The 24,498-nt window shown below is 46.2% G+C and overlaps 2 protein-coding genes across 12 annotated transcripts in view; one reads left to right on the top strand and one right to left on the bottom strand.

Moving 5' to 3' along the window:
- Positions 1 to 7,453, top strand: part of CIT (citron rho-interacting serine/threonine kinase) — a 145,991-nt gene extending 138,538 nt beyond the window's left edge. For 6 of the 9 annotated variants that reach the window (XM_025044529.1, XM_015586835.2, XM_015586836.2 and 3 more), the window contains 2 exons: positions 3,932 to 4,235; positions 5,018 to 7,453. In XM_025044529.1, coding sequence (XP_024900297.1) covers positions 3,932 to 4,235; positions 5,018 to 5,041 — 328 coding nt within the window. In that variant the 3' untranslated portion in view covers positions 5,042 to 7,453. The remainder of the gene's footprint in view (positions 1 to 3,931; positions 4,236 to 5,017) is intronic. The other 3 variants (XM_015586834.2, XM_025044530.1, XM_015586839.2) reach the window with 3 other exon arrangements.
- A 4,520-nt stretch (positions 7,454 to 11,973) lies between these two features.
- On the bottom strand, positions 11,974 to 21,804 carry PRKAB1 (protein kinase AMP-activated non-catalytic subunit beta 1). Of its 3 annotated transcripts, none has more exons than XM_006908604.3 (8): positions 21,662 to 21,804; positions 21,302 to 21,469; positions 18,888 to 19,051; positions 17,577 to 17,670; positions 17,181 to 17,295; positions 15,001 to 15,134; positions 13,576 to 13,644; positions 11,974 to 13,325 (listed from the first exon to the last, which is right to left on the bottom strand). In XM_006908604.3, the coding sequence occupies exons 2-8, from the start codon at positions 21,458 to 21,460 to the stop codon at positions 13,248 to 13,250; spliced, it is 813 nt and encodes a 270-aa protein (XP_006908666.1). In that variant the 5' UTR covers positions 21,461 to 21,469; positions 21,662 to 21,804; the 3' UTR covers positions 11,974 to 13,247. The 3 variants fall into 3 exon arrangements, with proteins under 3 accessions (XP_006908666.1, XP_006908667.1, XP_006908665.1); XM_006908605.3 differs by having other exon boundaries at positions 11,974 to 13,097; positions 13,200 to 13,325; positions 21,302 to 21,785; XM_006908603.3 differs by having other exon boundaries at positions 21,582 to 21,785.
- Positions 21,805 to 24,498: the final 2,694 nt, after the last annotated feature.

Raw genomic sequence — 24,498 nt, 5'->3', positions numbered from 1 at the left:
TGGGAGCGCATAGGAGGGCCCCCTGCCCAGACTTGGGGGTCAGGGACGATTTCCCAGAAGAAATGAGGTCTTATGTATATTTTCCTCTTTCTTTGCATGTTTTGTAATTTTTCGTTGGAAACCAAACATTCCAAATACAATCATGTGGCAGCTCTGGAAATCAGGTCTCCCTGGGTTTGTTGTTGCTACTTGTTTAGTGACTGTCCTAGACGAATTCTGTCAAGTCTGTTTATTATGTTCCTCCACTGAAGTTTCTGGGGCTAGAGCTTTTCTCTTGAGGTAGCCTTGAGTCAGGACAAATGAAAGCTAGCCCTAAGAACAGTCTTTTCCAAGGAGTAGCCAGACAGGTCAGATAATGACAGTTCTCTGGGGACGGATCTTTCTGGGGAGCTTCAGTCCTGATGTGCTCCCTCCAGAGCCAGCTAGGCTGCTGATTTTCACAGCTCCTGAGGTTACAAGGCCCTCGGCTTTCAACACTGCCGCAGATCTGGGGAGAGAGGGATGGGAATAGTTCAAGTTAAAATGTCACAACGCTTGTTGTTCTTACTGAGATTCAGCCGTTTTTCTTGCATAAATGCTCTTTGAATTGTTGCAGATCCAGGTTGATGTGTAGGTTTGAGATGTGTAAGTTTAAGTTCTTGGTCCATAGGAAGGTCTGAGATTATTGGAATGATCTAGGATTTTAATTTTCTGGACTGGTTTACAAACCTCATGTGTCTACCCTATATAAAAGAGTCATGTGGACTCCCTGCCATGGGCCAGAGACAGTGGCACCGGGATACACAGATGAAGGGGACACTGGTTTTATTCTGAAGGGACTTGCAGTTGGTGGAGGAACCACCTCTAACATTACGAAATGCTTAGATCTAGCAAAATAGAGTCATCCATTTAATAATATTCTGAGACTATGTCCTAATTTTGCTGAAATGTAGGAGTTAGTCTGAAATGTTTGGTCGGTATGATTTTAATACCAGGAACTTGCTGGAAAACCAGAAGTACCAAATAACCAGCAGCTCCTATCTCTTTTGGCTTGACCCTGCCTCAAGGGTGACTTCTAAAGGGCTATAGTCTTCCCCTGAAAATGTCTAGATTTCATTTAAGTAGTTTCCAAGTGATGCCAAGAATCAGAGTGGATTTTTTTCCTCCATTGCCTCACTAGTGAGATGGCCAGGCACTTTCCTTCTGAGACTATATGGTATCTCTGTAATGAGTTACTTATTCTGTGGTCGAAAATGGTTCCAGTTCCTGTGAACAGGGGCAGAAATAATGCTGTTGCTTTCTTGCTGTTGCCAGGCACGTCTGGGAATCAGCAGTTAGTCTAGTTGCCTCCTGGTTTATAAAGTGGTCTTTTTGCTGCTGACTGCTTTGGGCAGGTCACAACGTAGAAAGCCAGCTTGGCTGAGTGTGATTCACCGCAGGCGGCATTGCCCTGGTCTGTTTAGCAGAGCAGGAAATGTAACTCTTTGCAAGAAACAGAAAAGTAACATGGTAGATTATTGTTTATTAATGGATACGGAGATGGAAGAATGCCCACTTGCCTGAAATGATGAGTGTTTTCTTTCATCCCAGTAATCTAAGCCGACACCCCAAATGGCCTTCTTGGAGCCATCTTTCTTCCCCTGGGCAGTAAGCTCCCTCACTTGCTTTATGATGGGCCTCTGTGGACACATTTTATAATTTCTCTTCCATTATAAATAGGCTTAATGTAATTCTACTTGGAATTCATTTTTTTATGTCTTCCATATCTTAAAGCCACATAACTAGAGATGAATATAAACTCTGATTTCAAGCTGTTGAAATCTGAGTTACCTCAGATTTTATTGCTGCGTACCCAGCTTAGGGAGATTCTAGCGCCCTAAGAATGTTATCTGAATCTTCACATCAAGAAGCAAGAGAATGACATGAACCATTCACAATGAACTGACCACTTATAAAATTATCTCCACTCACCAGCCTCTCTGTTTTACTGTAGAGCAGAAATTGGCAGACTTTCTCTATAAAGGTCCAGATAGTAAATATTTTTGGCTTTGCAGTCCATATGGTCTCTGTCTCAAGTACTCAACTCTGCTGGAGTGTGAAAGCAGCCACAGACAGTGTATAACCAGATGGGCATGGCTGTGTGCCAATAAAACTTTATTTATAAAAACAGGCATCTGTCTGCTTTTGGCCCTGAAGCTTGCTCTAGAGTAGGGTTCCCCAGCCCCCGGGCTGCAGACTGGTACCAGTCCGTGGCCTCTTAGGAACTGGGCTGCACAGCAAGAGGTAAGCAGTGAGTCAGGGAGTGAAGCTTCATCTGTGTTTGCAGCCGCTCCCCAGCGCTAGCATCACTGCCTCAGCTCCACCTCAGGTCATCAGGCATTAGATTCTCATAGGAGCACCGGTCCCTGGTGCCAAAAAGGTTGGGGACCACTGGTCTAGAGTCTCTTTTCTCTCACTGGGTTGATGTCTTCGCTGCTCAGTCGCTTTCAATAATGGGCATTGACAAAAGAAATTCTGGCAGTTAGACCAGTAATTGAAGAACAAGAAAATCAACAAGCTGATAAAGTGATAGCTGTTCCAAAGAGAAGGATTTAAATTTCAAGGATTAAGATAGGCCTTTGGGAAAACCAATGACACTTTCAAATATTTTTGAAGAAATTACTACGATTCACTGCCAAAGTCCAACATCGATGTAAAGGATGCCATATAATGTGTTAGCATACAATTTTGTTGAGAAAATTACAGCAAAATAAGTCAGTATGAGATTCGTTCTTGGTTTATTCTTAGAATCAGCATATATAATCACAGTTATAACTTAGATTTTTAAAATGTCTGGGATAAAATAAATTTATTTTCCTGATTTCTACTTTTACTTTCCAAGATAAAGCACCAATGAAAATATGTCTCCAGGTGGTATTCAGTATAAAATTTCGATCCCATTTTAAGGTTGTTTTTTCCCAGCACTAATTATGCTCACATAGGAGAATCCGGATACTTTTTCTGCTCGTTGGGGTGGGAAGAAATTGACTTAGAAGACCACATTTGAGTTCTCGCTGTATTTCGGGACCTCGCTTCTTCAGAGCGGTGGTTAGGGCCACGTCTGCTGAAATCTTTACCGGAAATACCTGGGCCAGGACTGGGTGCAGGATTGGATTGGTCGTACAGAAAGGCCACAGTGTTTTCAATTGTTTGGTTATTAACCATCCGTCTTTGGGGCCACGGACATTTTTTGAGCCAGCCCTGCTCAGTCGTTTCCTAATTATCTCAGGCCTGATCCCTACACTTCTTGCATCAGCGCTCGGTGCCACAAAGACTCTTGGAAAGCCACCTGGAGGGAGAGGTGACCACACACCAGGCCCAGGAGCGGGACAGATATGGCAGCGATGAGTAATGAGTCCAGGCTTTTCTGAAAACTGCTCCCTTGTATCGAGGGCCTTTTAGCAGGCTTAACCCCGAAACGAGGACGTCCTTCTGTGCCTTCTCGGCTCTGGAAGACATGCGGTCAGAGTCTGGGGATTATGGCATCAGCCTGACCTGTATTGAGTCTCAGCTCTGCAGCTCACCAGCTCCGGCCAGTCAGCCACCCTGCCCGTGTCTCCATTTTCTTGTCTGTACAGTGAGGGTCCTGCCCGTTCTCCGCTTGTAGCACTGCTGTGGCGATTTAACAAGATGATGCACCTAAAGAGCTTAGCACAGGGCCTGGCACACAGTAGGTGCTCAGTGAGTAAAAGCGTGCTCCGAGGCCAGGAAGCTTGATTTTCTTTCGCTGTCATCTTTGCTTTCTTCCCTGTCCTCCCTACCCAAATAAAACAAACAGAAAGCCCGAAGAACTCCAGGCGGGGTCTTTTCCTCATAGTCATTGTTGAGACTGGGGCATGGGGGCGGCTCAGAGAAGGAAAAGTCCCCTTTGGGGTTATGACTGCTCAGCTCCCCCTCCCTCTCCTGTCGCCAGCAGCCCCAACAAGCGCGGCCCGCCAACGTACAACGAGCACATCACCAAGCGCGTGGCCTCCAGCCCGGCGCCGCCCGAAGGCCCCAGCCACCCGAGAGAGCCAAGCACACCCCACCGCTACCGAGAGGGGCGGACGGAGCTGCGCAGGGACAAGTCGCCCGGCCGCCCCCTGGAGCGGGAGAAGTCCCCAGGCCGGATGCTTAGCACTCGGAGGGAGCGGTCCCCCGGGAGGCTGTTCGAAGACAGCAGCAGGGGCCGGCTGCCCGTGGGAGCTGTGAGGACACCCCTGTCCCAGGTCAACAAGGTGAAGCAACATCCGGAGGCCAGAGGAATGACCAGGGCGGGGGTGGTGGGGGTTAAGGGAACTCAGTTAACGTAACTCAGATTTTGTGAGTCACCTGACGAGGTTAGGAGGAAAACGTAGTTGATTTAAGAAAAGGCTTCCTATGCAAACGGATGCTGTGTGTGTGTACGTGTGTAACCCAACATGTAACAGCTACCAGAGTGTATCATTCTTGTCAGCAGTTTCTGGAGACGGTCTATGCATACAAGGAAATGTGAGTGTGTTCTCTCTTCTTAAACAAAAACATACTACACAGGACGTTCTATGCCTTCCTTTTTCAAACACACATACAAATACACATACGTCAAGAATTTTTCTGGAAGGCTACACAGAAACTGGTAGAAGTTGCTGTCTTCTAGAACTTAGAATCTTCTGTCACCGGAAGCTGATTTTCTGCCATCTGCAGGTCACTGTTGGCACCTGTGCCGGTCCAGAGAGGAGGAAAGCCATCTAAATGTTTTTTCTTACCTCCTTTTATTTACCGATGAAATGATGTGCGTGTGTGCGTGTGTGTGTGCGTGTATGCGTAATAGTAGAGATAACACGCATAGCTGTGGGGACTTTTCAGTGAACTTCAGTCCCAGAGGGACTCCAAGCTTTGAGAGTTGGCTCTGCTGGTTGGTGCCACCCTGCAGAGCACCACTGAGAGGAGGGACCAGGTGCTGCAGACTTCCTGTTTGGATTATGCAAAGAGCACCGCAGTCTCTGTGTTGCTACAATCCTCCTCCTTCTTTTGCTCCTAGGTCTGGGACCAGTCTTCAGTATAAATCTCAGTTCGAAAAACCAACTCCTCATCTTAATCTGCAGGAAAACACCAAACACTATGGAACTCTGCTGAAGGGGACCCCAGTGCCCATCTGCCCAGCCACTCCGTGGCACAGCTGGCCCCAGACCCACCTCAGCACGGACACCCCTGCATCCAGGAGGTGCAGGGGGCTGAGGCTCTTCGGAGCTGTGGGCACCTTCCTGCAGTCACCCTCTCTGCACTTTGTTACTCTTTCAAAGCATTCATAAACTTTTGTACCTAGCTCTAGCCTGCACCAGTTCATCACAGGAAGCCAACCTGGCGCTAACTACAACGTGGTTAGAATCCTAATTAATAGCTTACTTTAAGATCCTAGGGTTCGTTGGGTTTTTTCCCCTTCAGTTTTTTTTCCGTCTTTTTTTTTTTTTTTTTTTTAAGACAACAATTCTTACTAGATTTCAATAGCAGTGTATTTCCTGTTGTAGTCATTTTTAGCTAGATCCCACCATCAGGTCTATGCTACTGAAACGTATTGTGGAAGCGCCCCTGCCAGTTGGCTAACCTCCTGCACTCACGTAGGTTCATTCTCATTCTAGCCCATCCTCGCAGATGGCCCTGTTTTACCCAGGGTGAAGTCTTAGCCAAATGTTTACTGTTCTCATTGCCTTTTATGGCCTTGACGACTTCCCTCCCACCAGCTGAGAATGTACGGAGGTCTTCAGGCCTCAGCTCGGAGGCAGTGACTTGGGGCCAAGGGACCTCGAGGAGCTTTCCCTCCCTGCCCCTCAGCGTCATCTCCCCAGCCTGCTGTCCCCGCTTTCCATGTAGCTTTGGCCAGGAAAGCATGCAATAGACTCGCTCTGAGGCCAGCATTAATGGGTCTCTGGGCCCAGGAGGGGACTGGGGGCACCGACCTGCTGTCCGTGACGGCACGCTGTTCCCCATGCCGGGATGGGAGGAGACCCGTCCGGGAGTTCTGCATGGCCATTCACTGCATGTGCTGTCGCCCGGCCTGGCTGCCCGCCTTGGGTTGCTCTGCCAATGTACTAGTTCCATACCACAGCTTCCGCCGAGTCGAGACCCTCGAACGACTTGCCAACTCACTGGCCACAAAAAAGCTGCAGTCTGTAGTACTAAACAAACAAAAACCAAACGCTCAAGCCTTACGACCAGAGAAGGATTTCAGCAAACCACCACCTCACACACTTTCACGCTTCCTGCCGACTCCCTCGTGGATGACTCTGTTCACACAAAACCCAGCACGGTTCTACCCCACGAAACTGTGACTTCCCAAACGAGCCTTTCCCTAGGGCTAGACTCAGACCAGGAAGTTCGAGGAGGAAGCCGCAGCCCAACCCTACCCGCTCCGCGGGGTCGGGAAGCCCTCCCTAGGTGCAGTGTGGCTCACTTTTACCCTCCGTCAGAGGGCGACATTCCTGGCGACTGGTAAAGAACCAACTTAGAGGCTTTGCAGTTGGCAAGCTGACTAGCGGCCTTATTTCTGCCTTTAATCTCCCGCAAGGCATCTCTTGCTTCGGATTCTCCGTGACTCTTAGGCACGCCTCCAACAACCAAGGCACGTGCTAGGCAGGCGGACAGGTAGACCCGTTGCCACCACAGCAGGTGGACACGACCGTGTTTCAACCCATGTGTCCAGTTCTGACCACTTTCCAGATTGCAACCCGGCCCAAGTCCCGGCTCCTTCCTGCTCGTCTCTTAACCTAAGTGCTTTGTCATTTGATATGCCCATGGTCCTCCATGTCGTCGCGCCCTTGGCAGGTGTCATGCCTTCGTGTTTTACGTGCCGCTCAGAGTCTTGAGGCTCATACTGCATCCCCTCCCTCCCCCGGGACAGGTCTGACTGAATGTTTGCTGAAGTTTCTGTCTCTTGGTCCACAAGTATTCGGAAAGGTCACTGAAAATTGGTGTTTCAGTCTTGGCATTTCATTTAGGATCTCCATGAGAAACAGGCTTCTAGAGCCCTGAAAATGTATATCGTGTGTCTCATTTGTGAAATGCTTCCTGCTATAGAACTAGCTCAAAAGACTGTACATATTTACAAGAAACTTTATATTCGTAACAAAAAAAAAAAAGGAAATTGAATTGGTTTCTACTTTTTTATTGTAAAAGGTGCATTTTTCAACACTTACTTTTGGTTTCAATGGTGGTGGTTGTGGACAGCCATCTTCATTGGAGGGTGGGGAGCTCCGTGTGACCACCAAGATGCCAGCAGGAGATACTGAAACATGAAATCGCAGTCAAAAGCTTATTAGCATAAATAAGATTCTAGGTCTCCAAAAGTGCAGGCTTTTTCTTCATTACCTTTTTTATTCAGAATGAGGAAAAGAACACAGGGAGCAATTCAAGATCCACCTTGAGAGAAATGGACTTTGCTGTTGAACAATAGTGAAATAAAGCAATGATTTAAAACGTTTGCTTTAGTGCAACGACCTCTTCTTTTCTCGAGAGAGACCATAAAAATCTTAAGCGTGGCCCGTGTCAGGCTTCTTATCCCGGCACGGGACCTCCCTTCTTTTACACGGAGGCTTTCCTCTGGGGCGGTGGGAGCCCCACAGGGGTCAGAACACGCTGCTGTCCAGGAATCGATAGACTGCCTACATTCTCTTCCAGAAGTGCGACACTGTCGAAGTTTGGTCATTACTTCCAATGAACCATGAAGTGGTTATTAAGGTCACTTCACAGGACAGAGAGCAAGAAAGCTCCTTAGGTAGTCAGTCAGGCCCTGTTGAAAGGATTTCTCAAGAATGGATTACCTAGAAGGCAGCTAGCTACTCAGGAAAACAGGTCACCTTAAAATGTCATTACCATAAGGCCACAGGGAATTTAATGACGTAGATTACATGGAGGCAGGAGTTCAGATCAAGGTGATTTAAAATGTAAATACTTATATTTTTAACTAGATGAGTTTTTACAGTCTGCAAGGTCAATTTTTTCTATTTTTTTAGTTTGTCGGTAAAATTTTGCTCGATCCAGGCAAAATCTTCAGTTTTGGCAAGCCGTGATTTTTCTCATGCTTCCTGTCGCTTTTGATCTTTGATTTTTATTTTCCAGGGAGTAATCTGACCACAGTCAAAATCTGACTTGTGGTATAGTATCCGACATAGCTTGTGTCAGACAGGAACTGTTGCCATTCTGTTCCTCTTCTTTATTTTACTGTTGGGGATACAAATCTGCCAAAATCATAGCTGTTAAGAGTGGAAATAATTCAGAAGATGAGCTAGTAAACTGTTGGAACCTTCCTTATATTAGTAGAAAAAGTCCATTAAATACCAACCAACCATTATTGTCTTGAGGATTCTTGTCAGCCACAGAATACTTCAAACGCGTAAGTAAACACGGTTCATTCCAAAAGGAATGTACCAGAAAGGATCTTTGGACCCTAAGGAATGACCTCAAAGAAACAACTGACAAATTAGTCACATCACAAAATGAGGCCTAGCCTTCCATGCTACTCTTCCTGTGTCTTTAAGCAAAAATTAGATGTCATGTTTCTGCTCTTACAATTTAATTTTGATAAGACTAAAGGGGCTGACTGCATAGCAAATTTCATAACTATGAAACTTCAGGATTTGGAGACTTAGGCCAGAAAGAGATGATTTACTTAACAGGACTGAATAACCGGCTTGTCTTCAAAAATGGGTCTCTTGAATATGATTTGCTTTAGAAAACATTCATGCAGATTTAAGTCTAAAGCTAGGCCCAGAGGGGTAGTACCAGCTAAGCTCTCAGTCTCATAATACAGCAGTTTAATTGGCCTATTCCAGTGGTTCTAAACCAGGGGAGACTTTGCTCTTCTCCCCCGAGGACAAATAATGTCTGGAGACATCTTTGGTTGCTACAACTAGGGTGTACTATTGGCACCTAGTGGGTAGGGGCCAGGGATGTGTCCTACGTGTCCTACGACTGCCTAGGACAGCTCCCACCCACCACAAAGAGTTATCAGGCCCCAAGTGTCAGTACTGCCAAGGTTGAGAAATCTGGGCCTGTTCTGGTCAGATTTCTTTCATGGCAGTTTAAATATTGCTTATGATGTCTAAAGCATGGCAACTGTGACTCTAGGCATGCAGTGTTTATCAGAGAAAAATGGTTTATCATCTGCCTCATCAAATGTTGAAGCTTTTATTTTCCTGACGCTGGGAGGGTGGAAATATAGTACAGCGTTGATCGCTTCATTTTCCCTTGAGTCTATCAATGATTAATGGAACTATTTGTCTCAAAGGGATTGTTACGGGTAGAGGAAAAAACCTTGAAAGTGACTTTGCTACTATATACAAGTCAGGCTGCCTTTCAGAGAACCACAGAGGGAAAATAAGTTGACCCAGGGTATACATAGCCGGAACTCTCTCTCATTCTCACTTGCTGTTGAGTTTTCCAGATGTGATGGATGAATTCACTCCAGGTGTGGCAGAAATGGCAGCAGGAAGGGCTGGCATCATCGTCCAGGCTAAGGCCCTTTGGCTGTGTTTAGGACGAAAAAGATGAGGTAGTCGTGGGAGATGACCCTGCTGGCAGGGCCCAGCGGTTTATCTGAAGGACAGGGCCGGCCTCAGAAACTGTTCCAGCTTGCATGCTCCTCTCCACGGGTCTGGCTCACAGCAGTGCCCACTCTTAGGAGTGCTCTGGTGGGTGTTTTTACACTTAGCTGGGATGACCTGGGTTTTAGAAGAAATGCATGTTTCTAACTTGTTTTTTCCTGAAGACAATTACAATTGGCGTTCTAGGGCAGAAGGCTCTAGTTTCTTTTCTCCACTGATTTGCTGATCAAGAGAGATGCTAAGGAGAGACTGTTTAGGGGCTGGATAGAGATTTGAGTGGTCCACAGATTTTGGTCTTCATGAATTCAAACTTTGTAAACACTGGTGGAGGGTCAGGTGTCAGGAGAACAGAGTGTGTGCTCTAAATGAAATCATGCTCGTCTGCAAGTAACTGAGCTAAACAAAAATGAAATTTTGCTTTTCTCTAAAATGGTGGCGTCTCTGACCTCAGCTGTGGGTGGTATCACTTTGATGTTCTGGGTTTCAGGTGTGGCCTTTGGAGGTTTGTTAATTGAGCTTGAGGTGCTGGCACTTTTTCTCCTCTGACCCCTTGATTTCTTGTTTGTGGCCACATCCCGTTCATGTTGTAAAGGCTTTGGGGCTCCCCATGTGAAATGAAATGAGCCTTTGGACCATCTAGTGCTAGTCCAATCCCTCTCATTTTCTCATGGGAAGAAATCAGACTGAGAAGTCATGTGATTTGCCCAAAGTCACCTAGCTAGTCAGCGACTGAACTAAATTGACATCCCTAATCTATCTCAGCCCAGTGTGTACACTCTGGCAGGGGACGCTGGGAGAATGACAGATTCCGATGCGATGCCAGGCTTTGGCCTGGTCTCAGAGCACTATTGATTTTCCTGTTACATCCCTAAGAAGTGGAGCCAGAGGGACGGAAATGGCCTTGCCTGGCTCCTTGGACCTTTGGTTTCAGTATGATGATGTGTGTGGTTCTCTTTTCCCTTCAGTACCATTTTCACAAATTCGTAAAGGCCTTACCTTTGTTTCCATAAATATATTTGTATATATATTTCCGGAGGAAAAAAATAAGTCTTCTTTCAAAAGCAATTTGAGTTAAGCTTTAACCAACCATGTAACCAGTCCTCACTCATAATGGGAATGCTAATACAGAAAGTGTTACCTGCCGACACATCCCCCAGTTTCCATCGCATCGGCCTGCGCCCCTCTACCACTGCAGTCACCTCACTGGGTCCCCCCTGGCTCCTGGGCTGCAGAGGACTCTTACCGGGTTCATTGGCTCCAAATGAGTTTTTACATTGGATTTTCACTTCAGCTTCTTCCGAACTTTGTGGGTAGAGCCAATTCACAGGCTGGATTTTCCAACTTCCTGCTGTTCCCCCTTGCAGCCTGGGGCTCCCGGCTCCCTCTGAGCCCTGTCTCTAATTCAGGTTGCACAGAGGCAGTGCTGTTCTGGGCCAGCTCATGCGGGGGGTCTCCCCACCCAGTGTGGGTATCAGACCCCAGCCCTGGGGGCCCATTGCTGGGTCCTGGCCCCACCTCTCGTCCCTGAGTCCCCACTATAGGCCGAGGGTCTGTGCTCACAGCTCACCCACATGGCCATGGTTTCTTCATTTCCAGTGCTCAAATATACCCCTTTACACTTTTTAAGCTTGGCTACATATTTCCAATTGTATTTAAAAAATATTTTATCTTGTTCTGGAACAGAGTATTTTTGTGAGTTTCCTTTTATTTATTTGCGTAATCTCTACAGTTCCTTAAATCTAGAGTTCCCACACCACTAAGAGTTTTTAGGGTGAAAGGGTTAATTACCCCACCAAGAATGCTAAGTTACTCTCCATGTCAAGTGGACCAGATGACCCAGGGGTCCCCTTTACTCCCAAATTTTCGTTTAAATGTTTCCTGATGCCTGGGAAGAAAAGGCTTATGAAAGGGACACCTGTAACCTTCCATCTTTTGGGGAGAAGGGACAGAGCCCCTTTCAGCTGGTGAGAATAGCTGACTCTAGAACATTCTGCTGTCTTCCAAGCAGGTGTCATGACCCTAGGCTCCCCTGCAGTGCTTGCTGATGGGCAAAAGGAAGCAAAACCTCTGCCCTGGGTTTTGACCCTCAACCTGCTGAAACCAGTAACCTTCGCTGCTCCCTCTCCCCACATTCCCCTCGGGCCTGAGTGGTTCAAAGGGGCTGGACTGTTACAGGTCCCTTAATAACCTTCCAAACTCTTGTGTGCTGAGGTGGGTCAGGGAATGGCCCTCAGCCTTGAGGCAGCTGGAGCCTCACTGCGGGGTACCACAGGATGGTACTGTCAACAATGTGTGCTCAGGCATGAAAACTGAAAAAGCACTGTGATGAAGAAGCCTCTGGAAGAGTGCCAGTCTCTTCTCCAAATGACTGAGAATCAGAGCTTTCTCCAAGCGCATGTCCTATTATGTTTACAAAAGTTTTATTGAGACTTGTACGTCATCGTAATTCAATGTTTTGAAAACAGTAACAAAAAAGGGTATCCGGACTCTGGTTTACCAGATTAGCACTGGAAACCAGGGAGCTCATTCCTCGGTGTCCCAGCAGGAACACGGGGCATGATGACAGCTTCTGCTGACTCGGGGACAGGAACCCGTGCTAACGGGCACATCTGTGGCATCTCCCTGGAAGCCAAGCCGAGTGCAAAGGGGTTTGCTTTGGTCCAAAGGATGTCTTCTTGACACAAATTTAGTAGGCTGCTGTCAAGTCCAAGTTCCTCTGGAATAAGCAAAGTAACTGCTACATCCTTCTTTGCCAAGTAGGGACAGAGATCCTGAGCAAGGTGTCATAGGCTAGGGTAGGGTGCTTCTCCAAAGTTCTCTTGCTAACACTGTCACCTCATTACGATTAGAGTAAAAAGCTGGGTAACTTTCCAGCTAACAGTGGTCAGTCCTCGGGATCATCCAACTTAATGGGGAAAGTCGGCAGCAGTTTTCGGTCTGCTCTGAGAGCGGATTATTGCTGAGCGGTTTGTTCACATGATCTGTGTTCTAGTTGGGGTGATTAGAAAATTGCCCTAAGGCTGCAGAGTCAGCCGCCTCTGGTTAAAAACAAAGACACAACTTAGTGCACATAGGTGTAAATAACAATTGTAAAACTTCATCTGGAAATCAGACAGGTTCTAATTTCTATAGAAATGACAGCTCCCTGGAGCAGAGAACAGGGATAATATTGCTTTGATTTCAGAGGACAGGCAACAGCAACACTGTGTGAGTTGGTGCCACGGCCACGCCTCACTAGAGATGAGTCAATAGCCTTAAAAATGCACATAACGATTAGAACTTTTGTGTGGCCTCGGTCCCTGCTTTCCAGATTTTTACTAGCAAGATGGCTAGTGTTTATTTTTGGCTTAAGAAGAATCTCCAGGACCAGTTCAACAGATGTATATTTCGAGCTGCACCCGTCCTCAGGTCCGGCGGTGGGGCTGCACACCTGCTGTTTCCGAACTGCATTCTTGGTCACTGCGTGTTGAGATGCCCATTACAGACCAAGGAGCTTCAGGAGCTGCTGTGCCTGGAACAAACCTTCAAGTAGGAGGAGTAGGGTAGGTATGAAATGTCTTATCAAGAGTGTGAAATGAGAAATTTACAGTCCATTCCCTCTAGTGGGAAGCATGCATGTGGAACCTGGTGGTGCAAATTGTCCCCTGGCGCCCACTGCTGGCTCCCAGGTCTTCATATGGGCTTGTATAACAAGGTGGTGACATACTTTTTCTTGTACCGGTGGGTTGCGCTGAGCACCATCACTCCATCCTGGGGAAGAGGGCGGAAATGGTCAAAGGCCGGACTAAGTCAGGGGGCTCACACTCCAGAGCTCATGAGAATCGCCAAGGGGACTTCCTAGGAACGGACACCCAGGCCCGCCTTCAGGACCGGGGCCGGTGGGCCTGCGTCCGGTCTTGGAAGCTGCCTTTCGGATAAGGACGCCAGGTAATTCTGTTGCTAGGGGCCTCGGAGCACACTTTGAGAAACACAGCTCTGACAGCGACAAACGTGTCATTACCTTGATAGAAAGCGCATACAGGTGGTTCAGCATGACGTGGTTGGGCTCAGGGAGCAATGCCGGATCGCACTGTGCGGGAACAGAAACCTATGTGAGCGTTTAGGATTTGGAGATAAAGATTCCCGCTTTATTTCACAGCACCGGATGGATAGCAAAGGAAAGGAGGTGGGTTCTCGTGCCCACTTCCCAAGATGACAGGCGAGGTAAGTGAGTCACGCCTCATGCTCCAACTAAGGGGCACTTGCTGTGTGCCTGCTGGGCTCGCTGCTGTGTGTCTCTGGGCAGGCTTTACCTTGGCCTCTGAAGTGTGGGCCGTGGCTCTGTCCTCTCACTGAAGGAGAGGAAGGAAGAGCGAGCTTCCAACAAGTGCACTTTTAGAGAAAGTAAGAAGATACAATCTATACCGAACGCCCCTGAGCAGTGGATTGCAAACCTGTGCCCGGAAGACCCAGACAGGGGGCCTGGAGAGGGAAATGGGGAGGCACTACTGCTCCACAAGGGCTCACACAGGGCAGGCGCTTACGGCTGCCACGCCTTCCAATTTTTTTAAGAGTGACCATAGATCTGGATATTTTTCAATGTACGTTCCCCAATTTTATAAATGATACTTCAAAAGAGAAAAGACAGAGGGGAAAAGCTGGCTCAGCAGCTGACGTATTCTTGGGCACTCTCGACATGGGGCGAGGGGACCTGCTCCTGGAGTGGCCACGGGAGGGGACATCTACACAGGTGTGCGTGTGGCTCATCTCAGTACATGGGCACCCTCTTCTGGGTGGGGTCTGGAGCTGCAGCTCCCTGTGCTTTTCACCTTATAAACACGTGCCTTTTAGGCAGTGGCCTGGACAAAGCTGAAGACTATCTAGACTCAGGAGTTAGGCCGTGCGTCCTGAAATGGGAGAACCAGCAAATCAGGTTAAACTAAGTAGACGGTCAGCCACCAGGGAGGGACGGGGTGCTCTTCAGGGCCCAGGAAGACCCGCACTTCTTTTTGGGAGTAATACTGGTCTCCCAGAGGAAATGTGTGTTACCCAGATACCCCAAAATCTGATCCAGGTGCAGTGATGTTTCTGAAAGCAATCTGATTCTAAAAATTGGGGGCCAGATGAGGAATTCCATTATGTAGTTTACTGAGAAGAGGTAGTGATGTATTTTGTCATGAAATTTAAAAGGAGTGGGGCCTAGGCTGAAGCTGGAGTGAAATGCGAGGAAGAAGTCAGAAAGGCTTTGTGGAACGGGGAGGCAGCACCCACACTCGAGGACATCTTGCTAGTAGCCTGTTTCCACGTGAGAGGTGGCCCCCGGCACTTAACACACTGATGGGTGACGCTGAGCTGTTTCACCAGCTGTTTTGCAAGAGGTGGACAGAGAGGGGAGCAGCTGAACATGACCATGGAGGGTGGCCCGGGCAGACACCTGCATACTCACAGAAATCCCCGTGTCCTTGTTCAGGATGACCTGGAGCAGATGCGGGGGGAGAATGGGTGGCGCTTTAATCCGCTCTTCTGGTTTTGAGACGTAGGGCTCCTGATGGTAGGGTCCTGGTGGAGAACTGGACAGTTCTGTTGGGAGATGGTGACAGGACATTTACTTTGAAAATCAGGAGTTCTAGGAGACGTCCCATTTATGGTACTGTCTAGTGTTGGCTCTTGTTCCAATACAGATTTATACTCTCTTGAAAGATATATAGGCCCTAAGGGTGAATTGCAGAGGCAGTGAGAAAACCCTTCTGGAATTTCGGTGACTGGCATAAAATTCAGCAGTGAACTCAGTTGCCCTGGTGGAAGATGGCAGTTTTTGCAAAGCCAGTGAGTCCTAATCAGACTAGCAAGCAGGCTGCTCCAATAGCCTAACCTACCACGCCAATGCAGAATGATGCTGCTTCTTGCTTCGGGCCAAGCTGTCAAAAACTGGAAAGCCTAAGGCTCCACGTGAGCTTAAGTGGCTAAGCCCAAGTTATGAGCACCACCAGCCAGAATAAAACAGAGGATCAAGCAGCCTGTTTATACACAGGTTATACGAGGCACTGGCACATTTCGAAACAAAACAAAATTGAAAACCTGATCTCTAAAGACTCTTGACTCTATCGCTCTAAGGTTCTTTTCAAACTCTCGCTTGAGTATCTTGATTATACAGATATATTGAGAAGCTTCTAGAAGTGTTGTGTTTCACAAGGTTAGAAGCAGCTCACTCAGTGATGTCTGACCAGCTGGAAGGGACTGAGCTGTTATTCAAAGGACGTCCGGGATGGGCTGGCCACCTGAGCCTTGGGCTGTCTGGAATAAATCTGACACAGGCTGGCAGTGCCAATTCCCTCAACGTCATTTTCTAGAGAACAGGCTCCCTTCACACGACCCGATAATATCATAGCAAGATACTGAGAAGAGCATGAAGTACAGAAAACTGAGCCATTAGGAGTAAAAAAATATTTTTAAAAAGTGAATGTCTAAATATGAGAAGTCTACAGAGAGCATGAAGTTGGTTGACCAGCAGCGAGGGGTCAGTTTTCTTTCCCCGGGTGATCTATGCTGCGGAAATGTAACTAAAAGCTTTGGTATGTGGCCTAAAATTAACATTTCTATTCAGGCATTTCCTCCATTCCCCAATTCCCATCTATCTAAAAAGAAAGAACTGATTTCTATAAAGATTAAGTAGCTAGCCAGTTAGAAGAGCATAATTTTCAGATTTCCAATTCCTACTCAACACCTGACCTGGCAGCCACGGAAGCCACCACAGTCCAGTTACCCCTGTGATTTCTGAGCTGACAAGAATAAGGGGTCCTGCTGGTGGAACCTCCAGGCTCAGCAAGATGACAATGAAGAATCATCCTGTAAACTGAACTGAATCCGTTTTCTTAGACTGGCAGGCAGCCCTGGAGACCTTTTTCATTGCCTCCCACAGGGGTCCAGGAATTGTTTACACCCTGCAGTGCAGTTGCTGTTGACACTTTAGATTATAACACAACCTTGCTCCTGAACTGCACATATTATGTTTCCAGATAGTTTCTTCCTGTGGGTTTGGATACAAAGCAATGTATTGAAAGGTCTGTGATTGGATGACTCTTCGAAGGCGGGAAAGTTTCCTAGGGCTGCACTGAGCAGATTGTGCTATGTGGCCTGCTTCCTGTGGTGAGCTTCTTTCACCCTTGACAAGGTGCTAATGTACCACCCAAGTGACGGCCAAGGTCACTGAGGTGTCTGTTTATCACCTGTCAGGCTGAAACTCTCCAGGTACCCTGAGAGGGTCACAAGCAGGCAGGGAGCTAGCAGACTTCCCCAGCGCTGGCTCATCACTGAGCTGAGGTAACGCTCCTGGGCCCTGCCCCTGTCACCAGACCAAACTCTGGTTCGGTTTCAATTGCCTGCTCTCTGTGACAAAGCAGACCTACCAAATCCTGAAGATGACCCCCAAACCGACTTACTGCTCCCTCGGGGCAAGATTTCAATGATCTGACCTGACACAGTTAAGAATTAGTTTTGTGGCTCTTTAGGAAGCTACAAACATCCACCTGATGGGGCAGCTTGGGCTCAACAGTGAGAAAAACAAGAATATTTCTCGACGGCACCGCCCCCACCTGCACACACGTGGTATAAAATAACCGTCCATACCAGACACATCGGAGCACTTTTGGGAATCCACCATTAATGCGTCAAATACTTCAAAGTCGGTTTTCTTCACTTGAATGATGTTGTTAACTGTGCCAAGCTGGCTGGTTACTACTGGCTGGGAAGAGACAGACGGGCAGACGTCACAACGCGAAAGGTCTCTAGGGTTGTTCTTTAGAGGGTTTAGAATTTCTGGCTGGAAGGGCTTAGCTCCTGGCTAGCCAACCCACTCCTCTCGGTCAAGTATGCCAGTAGTCTGACAATTAGCATTGCTATCTAGCTTAGCCACACATAGGGACTTTTACCAGCAAGACAGAGGGAGCTGATAACGATCAATAAGGAAGGTGACTTGTTTGGATTGTGCGGCCATCAGAAGACCGAGGGCGGGAGGAAGAGTACCTCGGAAGGGTCGTGTGTCCACTGACCATCCACGAAGAACTTATACTGATGCTCTCCTTCCGGCAGGTCCAAGATGGCAACGAAGTTATTGTGGCTGCAAGGAAAAAGGAAGCAGACGTTTGTAGCTGGGTGGGCTGTCCTTTTAGCTACTTACAAAACCCGTCACAGAGCAAAACAAAACCTTTCCAAGTAAAACCAAGGGTTCAGCCGCAGGAGAATAAACATTTTAAACCAATTCAGACAATTCAATAAAATGATCTCAATCTAGAAAACGTACGAGGAAGCAGCAATACAGGAGGTTTTCTTAAAAACTCACTTTGCTCGACTACCAGGAATCCACAATCCTACCATCAAAAAGTCAACGAACAGGCATCTGTCCTTCTCAACTTGCATGCAAACCACCCCCTGGCAGCCTGGATGCCAAGGAGATGGCAACACACGATCACCACCGCACTGCCAAGTTTTACCCTTCTCAGTTTGCCTTGGGCGGGAGAAGGGATCAATTTAAGAGGATGCATAAACAGTTCTCTAAAGAAACTCACGTAACTACTAGGAGGTTCCAGAAAACCTCTTTCATTCGACTGTTTTGTTCCCCTGACCTGAAGTGACTTTGTAACTGTGCCCAGCGTCTCCCTCCTACACCATTACCCCTAGAAAAGCTGGCGGTTCCCAGACATCAGTGAAGCCTGGCTCAGCGGGGCACAATTTCTTCTTCTGTTTTGTCAAGAGTACTCACTAGAGAAGATGCTTTTTCACTGACAATCTGAGAAAGAAGTCCATGCTAGGGCTCCTGATAAAGTCCTTTACTAGTCTTGTTAATGATGCCTCTGTAACATGGACCTTTCAAACAAGAGTAATAAAGACTGAGTCAAAATTAGGAGGAACCTCAGTGGTCATCTGGCCCAATACTCCCTTTTTACAGATGCTGAGGCTCAGGTTAGTTCAGCCAACGTGGATTCAAATCCCAGTTTCAAAGATTCTCAGCCTGGTGCTCTCTCCCTTGCACCAGGAATAGATTTCTTTCTGAAGGACAAGTCCTGCCTGAACAAACACACAGCTGAATATCTGAAGTGGAAGATGCCGGTGAAACAGAAATACTTGTAACTGAGAGATGTTTTCTCTAAGTCTGCTCTAAACCTAGAGACTACTTGGGTGTGAGATCAGAACTCTATGAATTATTAAGCCAAGGTTATTTTTCCATTCAGCAGCCATTTCATAAGAACATCACTTTCTATTCACCTGTAGAGATCACACAGAAACAAGAATATCCCTGGGTTAAGACAAATATGTGCACACTCCCCGGCCAATTACCTTCTCGTGAGGGGAAGTTTACTCCAGTTGTTGAAGGACCCAGATAAATACACTTCCTTTCCGCCCCCCGTCCATCGAAATACAGTTGGCCGAGCCTGGGCGGGAGCTTTATCGTTCACTTCCAGATCCTGCTGCCAGGCCAGGAATTCCTCCTTCTCTGGAGCCTAGAAACAGAGCTTACTCAGGGACAGGAAGTCACTAATGAACTTTTTACAGAGAGAGTTACCCTAACACTGACAGTTCGTGCCAAAGAGGCAACTGTACCAACCTAGATCATACTCAGGCTCATTCCCTGACTAGCTGTGCGCCTCAGTTTCCCCACTTGCAAAATGGAAATAAAAGTAACTATTTCTTAAATTAATTGTGAAGACCGAGTGAGAAAGTCCATGTAAAACGTTGTGCACAGTGAGTGCATAAAAATTGTTAATTACTATTGTCATTATTAAAAAGGGCTACATTAAAATTCTAGGAGAAACTCTAAAACTCACTTGGAAGAAGGCTGAAACGAATTCAAGACTGGCTTACTAAAGGTCATTTTCCTCCCTTAAGTAAGCAAGATTTGAAGTATATGAAAATTTATTAGGGACAATTCCGGAGCTGTCAACTTGAAAACTGGCATATCTAGATTCTAAGGAAGGGAAAAACTATTCAGATTGGCCATCCCCACACTGGAGAGAAAAAGGTAAATAAGACAAAGACTGACCTTTATTATGGTAAACAATAACTTCCAGTGTGGGAAACGATGTATAACTGATATGTTTCCGAATAAGAAAAAAACATGTCTGATCTGTCTGGATGAAATATATATTGTGGTTTTGGATCATTTACATTTTTCCTAGTCAGAAGCCCATGAACTTAAAAGAGTAGGAGTTCCAGGAGAGAGAGACTCTTAAAGGTGTCTGGCAGGCTTCTAACACCTTCATTTCAAATAATGACCTGAGCGTATCCTAAAAGATGACTGCATTCTTTGAGCTTAAAAAGATCTATTACAGGTTAAAGAACAACTAACTGGAATCCCTTTCCACTGAGGATGTGGTAACTAATCACAGCCAAAATGGTGGACTAGTGCAGTTAAAAGAACTCATGACTTTTTTTTGCTAAATATTTCTTACAGGAGTTTTGGAACTGCAACAAAACCAATACATTTTGAAGAAAGTAGTTTGCTTCTTATGATGTCTTAAATTGTCATCCTGGGGCCAAAATTATTTCTGGGGGAAGAGACATCAAGTCAGTGGAAAATAAGATTCCAAAATTTACTTTACATAGCTTCTCGGGAATGCAACAGATTCAGAAAGCTAGTTCAAATATAAGGCTATAAGGCCAAGTAAAATCAGTCTCTTTATAGTTAGACTCAAAGCCAAGATCCAAGTGAAGATACAAGATAATAATGTGATCACCCAGCCCAACACGAAAAGGAATGTGTGTAAAGTTGGAATGCGCTACCATACAATTAGCCTAATGTACAATGATGATTAATATAAAGGTGGAAACTAACAGGATGTTAGACTGGGCATGGGGTGGGGGTGTATGCACCTTAATTTTCTCTAAACCTACTTTGTTGCATTGTTCTTAGGAGGTTCTTTGTTTTTTAGGATATACCACATTCATATCTGCTGCCAGAATCACTAAGTGTCTTTGGACCAGGCCTTGCAGCTGGAACCAGACCACATGAGGTGGTTAACGGGAATGTGGCTGAAGGAGGAATCAAGAATCAGCTTCAGTTTTTGACAAATTAAAGCAGACTGCAGCAGGATGTCCAATTTGGTCTGCAAAAATGTTTGCTTTGGCCTGTTTAAAATATTAAGTCATATTTAAGCAACACAGGAGAGATGATGAGTTGCGGCTGCCTGCCTCCTTCAGAATGACACTTCACTGACGCACTGACCACCCGAAGTGGAATTACTTTCCTGTGCCCGCTCTAAATAAGCAGGGTGAACCAAAAATTTTAGACAATACTGAACACCTCTAATGTGTGTTCTGGTTCATCTCCAAAACCGACAATAAACTGCAAAGCCGACTATTAGAAAGAGTGCCAGTCTTCCTAAAGGTGAGGGAAGATTTCTCAAAGTTGTGAAATTAATTAGTATACCTAAGAGAAACGCAGAGACGGGCTGTTACTGCTAGCTCCACGATCTTAATTAAGAATCCGAAACTGTCCCTGAGCAGCTTTCTCCTTAATGATGTTAAACAAAGTGAGTTCCTCCTCTCTCGGGGTGACTTTCTCATATCAGTAATTAGACACTGGCTCCTGGACTGCTCAGAGGGCTCATACAGGGCCATCTGGCTTTCAAGTGCATAGGCTGAAGTATCTACTCCCTCCCTCCCACTTCTGATGAGTTTTAGAGGGGTTGTGGCCGGGAATCTAGTAGATCTCAACATTAATCAAGGGAATAAGATTCCCCACCTCCTCTCACCTTGATGTCCTCGGAGTGGAAGAGGTCGGCGTCTTCGGGGCTGTCCATCAGGATCTTGGGCCTGTCCCCATCCTTAGCGCCCCCCGAGCTGTCCCTTCGGGGCGTCTTATGGCCGCTCTGCCGCTCCAGCGCGGCGCGCTCGCTGCTAGTGTTGCCCATGGCGGGAGTCTGCGGGGATACCGGGAAGCCGGACCGGACCTCAATCCAGGGAAGAGACAGGGGAACTCCCGGAATCAGGGGGTCACAACGATCCTAAGAGTCAGAGCATGGGGTACCGCACCGCTTGGGCTAGGGTTCCGGGCCGAGATCCGGTTTGAGCTGGCTCAGCAGGACTGGCGAGTTTTCACAACCGCGCTTTACCTGTTCTAGCGGCGACCGCACGAACTCAAGAGGCGAGAAGATAACCCAACATACTCCCGACAACTCCCCCCACCTCCCAGCAACTTCCGCTTCCAGCACTTCCGCACGGCAGAGCCTACCGGGTGGGGGTGGCTGCTGCCGGCTAAGCAGAGAGATAACTCTTCCTCACTTCCGCTTCCGGTCAGGATTGGCCGTGACGCAGGCGCCCCGAGGCGGCTTCCTCGGGCCTCGGATTGCGCAGTCGCAGTTGGCAGATCCGGCTGGCCCAGGAGCGTGCTGCCGAAGGCCGGTAGGGGGCGCACCAGCGCGCGGACCGTCTGGGTCGCCCTCCCCGCGCAGGGGTGAGTGATGCGCTTGGATTATTTCAGTTATCTTTGCCCACTTCTAGTTGATTCTACACTCTGCAACCAAAGGGTTCGTTTTAAAGGGCGAATATAATTCAGGCTCGTCTTGTTAAAGCCCTGTAATGTGCTAGCTCTCATGCCTTTGAGTGCCTGTTTAAAACGCAGATCCCCAGCCCTAATCCCCAGAAATTATGATTTCCTTGGAGCTCTGGATTGGGGTGTGTATTTTAATAAGCAATCCAGGTGATTCTGGTCCAGGTAGTCTTGAAGGTGCTTGAGTAAAATGACATACCATACGATTTCTGGAAATTTCTCGCGTCTAGTTGCTTGGGGGTTGTAAAATGTTGGAGTTATTAGTGTATTTTTTAAAAAATGAGAGCACAGCCTTTTGATAGATAATTTTGCAAAATATTTTGTAATCAACTTTGGAGACATAATTTTGCATAAAATGCATTTACTTATTAATGCTTGCTGTTTACTGTGGCCAGTGCTTCAGCAAGAAATGTGTAAACATGTACTAAAATATTCAGATCTTCTCACTGTCAGTCTCTGTCATTGTGTTCTTGTGTGTAAAATTTTATTTTTGTTTTGTTTTTGCGTGTATCTCAAAATGATTCATATTTTCTGGGCCTGGTTATGCATTTTGTCCACTGAACAAACAAACATTTAGTACTTACAAAGTGCCAGACATTGTGCTAAGTAAATAGGAGACACAAATGCCTAAGAAAAATACACCTTCATATTGGTGTACAATTTTTACTTATAGGAAACTTCTACAGAAATACACATGTGAAAATTATATGCAAGCACGTTCATTTGCAGCATTATCTTTAATGCCATAATACATTAATTCTGAGACGAACGTTTTAATCTCTCTGAAACTCGGTGTGTTTTATAGTCAGTGGAATCTTAGATTTGATGAAATAAGGAAATGAAAATTGCACATCCTAAAAAAGATTGTCAGTAGAAGAATGACTTAATGAATTAAACACATTCAATGTATGGAATACTGAGCAGCCTTTAAAAAGGAGGAAAGAGAATTACAGGGGTAATAATAACAAGTGTCTGTGACATTCCAAATTCCCAAACAAGGGTAGAACAATAGAGGTTAAGAGCATGAGCTCTGAAGTCAGCCTGTGTGGGTTCATATTCTGGCTTTACCACTTAGTAACTGTCACTTTGGTTTCCTCTTTCATGAAATGAGGAATACAAATAAAACATACCTTATAGGCTCGTTTTGCAAATTAATTGAGAACATGTACAAAAAGTGCCTCACAGAGTACCTGACTTTTAGTAAACGTTCAATAAACGTTAGTACTTTTATTGGCATTGTTATGCTTGCAAATGGAAAGTTCTGGAAAGATGTACAACATGCTATTAATAATGGTCCCCTCTGAGAAGGGGAGTGGGATTGGAAAAAGGAGAAGATAGAAAGGAAACTTTCACTTTTTAGTTTATTTGAAAAATAAACTTTTGAACATTTTTCTACTTCAAGAATGTACTACTTTCATAATTTAAAAATACTTTTTAAAAGACAAAATAAGACATGGTTTCAGCCTGAAAAGGATCCATAGAGGTGGAAACAGACTTACAGAAAGGCAATAATACAGGTAGGCAAGGGATTCTACAGAAGCCTAGAAGGGACTCAAGCCAGACCAGCAGATAACCCAGTATACTTTCTTTGAGCTGTTTTTCTTGCTCACAATAGTTAGGAAGCCTTGGACATGAAGATGTTGAGTTTTGGATTCTCTCCCAAACAAATTGAGAGATAAGGAAGAACACATGAGCTATGCACCCCTAATCTGAGTATGCAGATGCTTTCATGCATGAGAAAGATTCAAGACTTCTGCTCTGGCTCGGATATGATAACTGATACCCTGTGGATGCATTCTATGGTTTTCAACGAATGAAACAGCACAATAACTGGGGCTGTGTGGGTGTGCCTGGCACAGGGGTGCCTACTGGAGGAGGCAAGTAGGTCCCACTTGCCTGGAGGAATGGTTGCCTTTTTCTAAGTTGTGCAAATAATGCCACAGGACTAGCAATGGCCCTCGCCTCACTTCAAAAACAAAAACAAAAACAAAAAAACAAAGGTGTATAGTTTATCCTTTTTCCAATTCATTTTATGCACACTGTCTTGCAGGATGACCCTCTACCCCCGACACAGGTCACTCTGCCCATCAGAACCTAACCAGTTCATGACACTTGTTGTAGTTAACATTTAATTTTGTAGATGTCTTCAGTTTTCTAACTTCATTAAATCATTTCTTTATCAATAATTATGCATGGCACAACTGCTCTCTGCGAGGCACTGTCGTAGAACCAGGGATAGAATGATGGACAAAACCAGACTCATGCTCCATGCTCCTAGTACTTATGATCTAGCAGGGAAGAGATGCGTGAACCAAACAATCATCTAACAGTCATCTGTGACAAATACTAGAAAGGAGAAATGTAACTGAGTAAGAGGGATGTGACCTAGTCAGGAGGTCA

Source organism: Pteropus alecto, unplaced genomic scaffold (genome assembly GCF_000325575.1).
Source record: "Pteropus alecto unplaced genomic scaffold, ASM32557v1 scaffold113, whole genome shotgun sequence".
Taxonomy (NCBI): Eukaryota; Metazoa; Chordata; class Mammalia; order Chiroptera; family Pteropodidae; genus Pteropus; species Pteropus alecto.
The sequence above is the reverse complement of the archived record's forward strand: the minus strand, read 5'-3'. Positions and strand labels throughout refer to the sequence as shown.

Bases quoted from the DNA above. Each gene is read 5' to 3' on its own strand.
- PRKAB1 (XM_006908604.3), bottom strand. From the start codon at position 21,460: ATGGGCAACACTAGCAGCGAGCGCGCCGCGCTGGAGCGGCAGAGCGGC. The intron at 15,135-17,180 runs GTATGGACGGTT...ATCTCCCAACAG, and splicing joins AAAGTGCTCCGATGTGTCTG to AACTGTCCAGTTCTCCACCA. The intron at 13,326-13,575 runs GTAATGACACGT...CCTCTTCCCCAG, and splicing joins TGTATGCGCTTTCTATCAAG to GATGGAGTGATGGTGCTCAG.